The sequence below is a fragment of the Mandrillus leucophaeus genome, unplaced genomic scaffold (assembly GCF_000951045.1).
Source record: "Mandrillus leucophaeus isolate KB7577 unplaced genomic scaffold, Mleu.le_1.0 Scaffold142, whole genome shotgun sequence".
Classification (NCBI taxonomy): Eukaryota; Metazoa; Chordata; class Mammalia; order Primates; family Cercopithecidae; genus Mandrillus; species Mandrillus leucophaeus.
Window position 1 is genome coordinate 3,600,878 of NW_012101388.1, and position 8,151 is coordinate 3,609,028.

Sequence of the window (8,151 nt, forward strand, 5' to 3'; positions counted from 1 at the left end):
ATGGGATCTAATTAAACTAAAGAGCTTCTGCACAGCAAAAGAAACTACCATCAGAGTGAACAGGCAACCCACAAAATGGGAGAAAATTTTTTCTATCTTGTCATCTGACAAAGGGCTAAGATCCAGAACCTACAAAGAACTCAATCAAATTTACAAGAAATAAAACAAACAACCCCATCAAAAAGTGGGCAAAGAATACGAATAGACACGTCTCAAAAGAAGACATTTATGCAGCCAACAGACACATGAGAAAATGCTTATCATCACTAGCCATCAGAGAAATGCAAATCAAAACCACAATGAGATACCATCTCACACCAGTTAGAATGGCAATAATTAAAAAGTCAGGACACAACAGGTGCTGGAGAGGATGTGGAGAAATAGGAACACTTTTACAATGTTGGTGGAACTGTAAACTAGTTCAACCATTGTGGAAGACAGCGTGGCGATTCCTCAAGGATCCAGAACTAGAAATACCATTTGACCCAGCCATCCCATTACTGGGTATATGTTCTTCTAACTTCTTGCCTGCGTTATGGGCTTAATGCCTGATCTATCATGAGACCATGAGGAAATAGGTAATGTTCTAAAAATGACATAGCGGAAATAGAGAGGTTTGGTCCCTGGAAGTTTCACCAACATCCCACATCAGCCCTGGCCTCTGACCACCTCCAGACTTCCTGTTAAGGGAGATGAACTTCAGGAGTGTAAACACTATGAGCAGGGTTTTCAATGACATCCTAACATACATCTTATTAAAATAAATTTCAAGGAGAGAAATATTTTGCCAGGAGAAAACATGACAGTTCATTTCAAAATAAAGCTAGAAAAAAAATACATTTCTTGAGAAACTGAAGACTTTGGCTTACATTGGCCTGAAAGATTTAACTAATGGTCAATGATCAGTAATTACCTTAATTAACATATTCTGTCTACTTTTGTGTATGTCCAAACATTTCTAGAGTTAAACAAGAAAGAATAAACACGATTTAGAGAAAGATAAAGAGCCTTCTGCAAATAATATATTCAAAATTGGAGGTAGCTAAACTCTGTCTGTCCTGTGTATGTGTTTTTGCTCACTTGGTTTTAAGCAAAAATTTGTGCTTGTTTAATATCTTTATTATTAAAAAAAAAGACTGAACATAATTCATTGGTTCAGTACTTACTGAGTACATGGGTGTGTCAGGCACTTGTAGCATTCTCTACACTCAAACAGCAACAAGCAGAGCAGGAAAAGAAGACACCTGATTCAACCACTCCAATGCCACCAGGGAGACAGGTAGGGGTCACTGTGACAGCTTAGAGGAGGAGACAGCTTGGGGAGGTGCATTGTCAAGAAAGGCATCTCGGAGGGAACGCTGGCAGAAAGAAAGGAGCATGAAGGTACAAAGGGAAATGAAGATAGAGAAACAGGCAGGATCCGGATCATGAAGGATCACATCATACCATGGAGTTTGAACTTTATCTCACAAGCTTTGGGAAGCCAGTGGCTGTACACTCTGTACACTCAGATTTGTGGTATAGATAGTACCCAGTATAGATGAGATGAAATAGGGTGCTGGACCAGAGGCCTGGGAGTATGTAACCACATTGGTTGAGACACCAAACAGAGACAAAGGGAAGGAGAAAAGTCTCAAGGTTTGGAGGGGAGTCCAGCTGCTGAACTACCGAAGGGTCATATCCAGTCAAAGTTATTGAAGTTAAGCTTCTTGCAGGTGTTAAAGCCAATAGGACAGTTTCTAAAATCACCTTTGATAGTGCAAAATACTCACCTTGCTGATTTTAAAAGGCATTTCCCTAGTTTTGTATTTCTCAAATGAATGATCCCAGTTTCCTTTGAAGTAGATGGCATTCACGAGAATCAGCTTAGTCAAAGAATCAACTGAACCTCGAGGCAGCACCTCTGTAATTTTACCTGTAAAGAAGAGTTAAAGAACCATTTACCTAAATGTATTCCTTGATGCTTGTATCAGGAGGGATATTCAGATTGTGTGGTCTCTTTGAGAAGGCAACTATGCATGAAAGGAGTTCATGGTGTCATGAAATATAACCATGTAAAGGGATGCTTGTCCCTAAAACAACCATAGTAACAACACTGCAACGAACAGTTGAAATTGAATATAAGCTCTAGGAAGAAGAATTCCACAACTTGAAAAGAGTGCATAAAACAAACAAGCAGATATTTATAGGCAGAGGATGAACTGATAATAGATTAGGTAGAAAGGAATAATTGGTGACTATGGCATAAAGAAAGAAACAAAGAATTGTCAAAAAAGTGAGCAGTTGTAGCAAGTGTAAAGAACAGTTTAAATTAAGAAGAAGGAAATTTTATTATTATTAATGAAAATAAAACCTACTTAGTACTAACCAGAAAAGAAGTCAATTGAAATGTAGATTGTTCTGGAAGAAACGTACTGAATATTGAGAAACATCAGATACTTGGTAAGAGTGGGGATAAAGCTAGAGAAAATTTCTATCCATTGGCAATATTTCAGAAACAAATTTTTAAGATTTGCATAATTAGAGAAAAAATCACTCCTTTTATATTTGACAATTTTGTAAAGAAACTAACTATAAAACTGTTAAAGTATTATTGAAATAGAATAACGATATATTTTCACCTTCAGTCTTTTCAGCAACCCAGGCATTTATGTGTCTTCTGCAAGTCTCTGCATCATTAACAAAGTCAAGGTTTTCTATTTTTGCTTGGTAGAATTTGCTGCAAGAATCTGTAAAACACTAGGATAAACCAAGCAACATAATTTTATAGCTACAGAAACAATACCAACAGCTTACTTCTTCATTGTGCCACATCAGAAAATCAATAATATTATGATTTACAAATATACATTTACAAATATAACGAATTAACCAAAAGTTCAAATTCTTTTCAGCAATATTTACTCTTAGCTTGTAAACTAAGTAATATAGTGGTCTGCGTATCAAATAATTTTCATGACCTGCTGGATCCCTGAAGACAATAGCAGTGCATCAATGACATGATTAAAGACACAGAGAATTATTCAAGAAGACCTAGCAATCCTTACATGCATGCACCTAATAATTGAACATCAAAATACTTCAGACAAACACTGATAGAACTAAAAGAAGAAACAAATAAATTCACTTTTATAATTGGAGATTTCAACACTCCTTTATGAGAAATAGTCCAATCCCGCAGGCAGAAAATGAGTAAGAACATAGTTGAACTCAACTTTGTTTTTCAAGGCTTTGAGATTCTGTGACTATAAAATCTGACACTCCTACAAACTATTAAATTTGTTGAGTGAGGATTAACACAGCAAGTGCTATGGCTGCCTCTTCATTTTAGAACAACAGAATATAAATATGAGTCTACCGTTCCATAAATTATATTGGAAAAATATACAATTCTAGGCCAGCAATCTCCATCTGAACCTTCTGGGATGATGAGAATGGTGTAAATCTGCAATGTCCCAAGTAATGCCACATCGGCTATTGAGCACTTGAAATGTGGCTAGTTGGACTGAGGAGCTAAACATTTAATTTTATTTAATTTTAATTAATTTCATGGAAACCTTAGTAACCACATATACATAGTGAATGTTTCAGACTACAATCAACTTTGCAAAAAAAGTTCATACTATGCCGGACACGGTGGCTCACACCTGTAATCCCAGCACTTTGGGAGGCCAAGGCGGGCAAATCACGAGGTCAAGAGATCAAGACCATCCTTGCCAACATGGTGAAACCCTGTCTTTACTAAAAATATAAAAAATTAGCCAGGCGTGGTGGCAGGCGTCTGTAATCTCAGCTACTTGGGAGGCTGAGGCAGGAGAATTGCTTGAACCCCCCCAGGCAGCAGAGGTTGCTGTGAGCCGAGATCGTGCCATTGCAGTCCAGCCTGGGCAACAAGAGTGAAACTCCATCTCAAAATAAATAAATAAATAGATAGATAAATAAATAAATAATCAAACTATATTTAGTTAATATAGTCTGTAGAATTATAATATTAACAAAAACCTACATTATGTCATATAAAAGCAGGAAATTTGGTGGAAATTAAATGGACTGAAATAGCTAATTTATTGATCGTGCACTATAGAATTGTTTGCCAAACTTTCCCTCAAACTACTCACAGCTAACTATTTAATTCCCCTCTTCAGAATTTTGTGGGGTTTTTTTGTTTGTTTGTTTTGTTTCGTTTTTACAGAATTTTCTACTTCTATTTCAGCATAGCATTGGAGAGGAAATGTGACAGTAGTTAGGAACACAATTTCTGCAACTTACTAGCTGTGTGACCTTCAAACACTTTCTTAATCTCTTTATGCCTCCGTGTTCTCTCCTGTAGAACAAGGAAGCAGTAATAGCTACACCTCACAAGATAACTGTGAATTCCTATGAAATAGCACCTTTTCATGTAGCATTTTTGAATTCTTGGTATGTTTCAGGCACTACATAACTGATTTATGTACATTATTTCACTTAACCCTCCCATAATTCATGCCTTGCCAAAATTGCTGGCTCTGCTTGTTTTCCAGTGGTTTGGAAATTGTTTACATCTCTCAATATGAAAAATAATCTGAAAGTAAACTGATGAATCTCACATATTGATGACTTGTTGCACCCCTAGGTGATCTTTTTATCTATTAAACATGTTTTAAAATAATTGTTTGCTATTTTAAGTTACTATTTTACAAGCCATCACTAGTCAAAGTAAAATAACATCTAATTATATATTGCTATTGGTGCCAGATTCTTGGAAATAAGAATAATTAATTAATTAATGAGAAACAGATGACAAATAATTCTCATCTCTTTATTTTACATTTCAGTATCAAAATAACATTTAAAATATCAATGATTTTCTTAAAATAGTCACCAAAAATGGATATTTGTTTGTTAACATTTTGGTTGTCTTTATATAGAAAACTAATAAAAAGCTGGTAATAAAGTTAATAGTAGCTAAGACTACAAAAATAAGCTGTAAAAATCACAATACCGTATACAAATCTTATAAATATTTGACTTTATGCCTTACAACCTTCACTTTATAACAATTTGTTTTGAAACAATTAATTTAGAGTCTGAAACAAGTTTGAAAAATAATGAATAAAACCATATAACACAGTAAGAGTGATATCCTAAACATAAATGATTCTTATAAATCAGTAAGAAAAAGACATCCATCCCCATGGGGAAATGTGTAAAATAATACGTAAATAGGTAATTCGCAGAAAAGATAGAAATGCTCAATAAACATAAGAAAAATTGTTTAATTCCACTAATAACCAAAAGCTTTAAAAGTTAACAATATGCGGTGTTGCTGATGGTGGGTGGAAATGAACACTCTACAAATATGCCTTCGGGATCGTAAAATGGCAACAGTACTGTGGTAAGCAGCTTGGCAGTATTTATTAAAACTTCAAAGCTTCATTCCCTTCCTTCTGCAAATCCATCCTAGACAGTAACTTACACACATAGGAACGCAACTGTGTACAGGATATTACTGTCGGTAATGGCCCCGTTTAAATACAGCTGAAATGCTCATCAAGGAAAGAAATGTTTCCTACATCAAGATACACCCGTACTTAGGAATATCGGACAATGGTTAAAAAGAGTGATGCAGATTCACATAGACTGAGGTGGAAAGAATTTAAGACACATTGTTAAGTAAAAGACCACAAAGTATAAAGCAATATGTATGGTATAATAATATTATATGGGGGGAAAACTCACAAAGCAAAATTTCTAGATGTGAAGGAGGATACACCTCAAATCTATAAAAGCTCTGACATTGAAAAGGAGAGTCATGGGGTTGGAAATATGTTGATGACGACTCATGGTTTATATACATTATATGTGTTTTCATATATCAAGAAATTACTTGAGTAGTTTTGGTTTTTAAAAATAAAAATGTCGTGGCCAGGCACAGTGGCTCACACCTGTAATCCCAGCACTCTGGGAAGCCAAGGCAGGCGAATCACTTGAGGGCAGGAGTTGAAGACCAGCCTTGCCAACATGGTGAAACGCCATCTCTACTAAAAATACAAAACTTAGCCAGGTGTGGTGGCACACACCTGTAATTGCAGCCACTTGAGAATCAGAGGCAGGAGAATCATTGAGCCAGGGAAGTGGAGGCTGCAGTGAGCCGAGATTGTGCCACTGCACTCCAGCCTGGGCGACAGAGTGAGTGAGACTCCATCTCAAAAATAAATAAATAAATAAATACATTTAAAAAATAAAATTTAAATTTAAATGTCATAAAAGCACTGTCAGCAAATACGACCAGTATAATTAGCCAAAAGTAAGCTTTAAAAGATTTTCAGTGTCTAAAAAGTAAAGCAAAATATTAAAATGTGTAAAACATTAAGAAAGTATCACAATGCACATAAACGTTAACAATATCTGCAAAGCAATTACCAGAAATACTCATTTTGATCATTTCTTTGTTTTGGCTGATTCTTTTCCAATTGTAAATGTGTGTAAATTCTTTTATAAAGATTATCTCATTAAAGCTTCACAAAACTGGGCAGTATTTGCTCTAAGACCCATTTTATAAATGATAAAACGGAATCAGAGGAGTGTATGAGGTTCCTGAATGGAGTCCTGAATTCAGGCCCACCTGTATGAATTCAGAGCCCACATTCTTTCTACTACTGTCCATCACCCATTACTATCTTTATTTTCTCCAAAGAAAAACAAGTATGACTTACCGAGAGGAAATCATAAGACTTTTCTCCAAAGAGCTGGTTAGCAGTTCTAAGCAAGTAGTGAGTGCCAGTTCTATTAATTTCAGTGAGAAGTGACTGAAAACCTTCGTGAATATCTCCATCTTCACCTCCAATTTTACTAAAAGAAAGTGCCTGAAATTAAACAAAACAAAAAAACAGGGGAAAATAACATTTTCAGTATTCCTTGACTTCAAAAAATAGGCACAACACTAAACTTAGCACTAAGAGGTTTACAGATCCTTATTGCAGCTTAAATGACGATTAATTAAAGATGAAAAGTGTCTTGAAAGCCACCCAGTCTCCCTACCTATAGCTCTTCTCAGTCCTGCCTATAATTACTTCCTAAAGGAAACCAAAGTTTTCTAAGTATTAGTATGAGTGGAAATGCCTTTTGCAAATCCTAACAAAATGTATCTAGTTATTTGTGCTCACTATTTGTGGTAGTTTGTCTGAAAACACAGCTGCCAACCATATGTTCCATCTCTGCATGCACAGGCTGCTCCTGACATCAAAAGATGGAGTCTCTCTCCCCTCCTGTGGGATCTGGGCTGGTCCTGTGACTTGCTCTGAATAACAGAATGCAGACATGATACTGTCCTTAAAAAGCCTAGCAGCTTCCATTTTTGCTCTCTCATAACCCAGCTACTATGGTGTAAGGAAGCACAAGCTGTCCTAAAGCAAGGATACACAGAAAGGCCTGGAGGAATGGGAAGACTTGCTTGTAGGGAACTAAGGCCCCAGCCACCAAAGCAGCACCAAGACCCAGACAAGTGAGTGAGACCTTCCTGGACCTTCTAGCCCAGTAGCCTGCAGAAGCACCCACATGAGTGACCCCAAGTCACCACGGATGGTCAGGCAGTGGTAACATGCTCCATCCTGCCAACTCTCCATCCACATCCTATGATACTATCAAAGCTGTCTGTTAAAAGAGGAATTTCTTTGGGACTTGAAATGTAGAAGAAGAGCTCAACTGAGTAGTAGCATTTATTGTTGTCTTGAAGTGGCTTTAGGTACCTGAGACATCTGGGCTGCAGTGTTTCCCTTTGCTCCCATGAAAACCATGGCCAAGGCTGATGACATGCTCATGGGTGAAAAAAATATGTTGTTTGAGTTGTTTTCCCCTAGCTTTTTCAAAAGGTTTAATGCAAAGATGCCAGTTGCTTCTGATAGGGCGTCCATGACAGTGAACCTGAAACAATGGATTTTAAAACAACATTACATCAATGTGGGCTTACATATGTATTGTATTTTTACTCTTATTTATTAATAAATATGGTTAGTACTTTTGTTCAGTGATAGGTACACATGCAAAAACTACACTAGGGCTTTTCTTGCAAAATTTCATTTAATCCATACAACGTGATGAGGTAGGTGCTGTAAATATCTGCATTTTACAAGCAAAGAAATGGGGCATTAGCTGTTTTTCCTTATGTTAATA

The 8,151-nt window shown here is 36.4% G+C and overlaps 1 protein-coding gene across 1 annotated transcript in view; it reads right to left on the reverse strand.

Moving 5' to 3' along the window:
• LOC105535153 (serpin B6-like) overlaps nt 1–7,892 on the reverse strand; it is a 14,134-nt gene extending 6,242 nt beyond the window's left edge. Inside the window, exons 1-4 of the mRNA XM_011974149.1 lie at nt 7,728–7,892; nt 6,696–6,845; nt 2,622–2,739; nt 1,773–1,915 (exon numbers count right to left, since the gene is read on the reverse strand). Of these exons, the coding sequence (XP_011829539.1) occupies nt 1,773–1,915; nt 2,622–2,739; nt 6,696–6,845; nt 7,728–7,892 (576 nt within the window). The remainder of the gene's footprint in view (nt 1–1,772; nt 1,916–2,621; nt 2,740–6,695; nt 6,846–7,727) is intronic.
• Nucleotides 7,893–8,151: the final 259 nt, after the last annotated feature.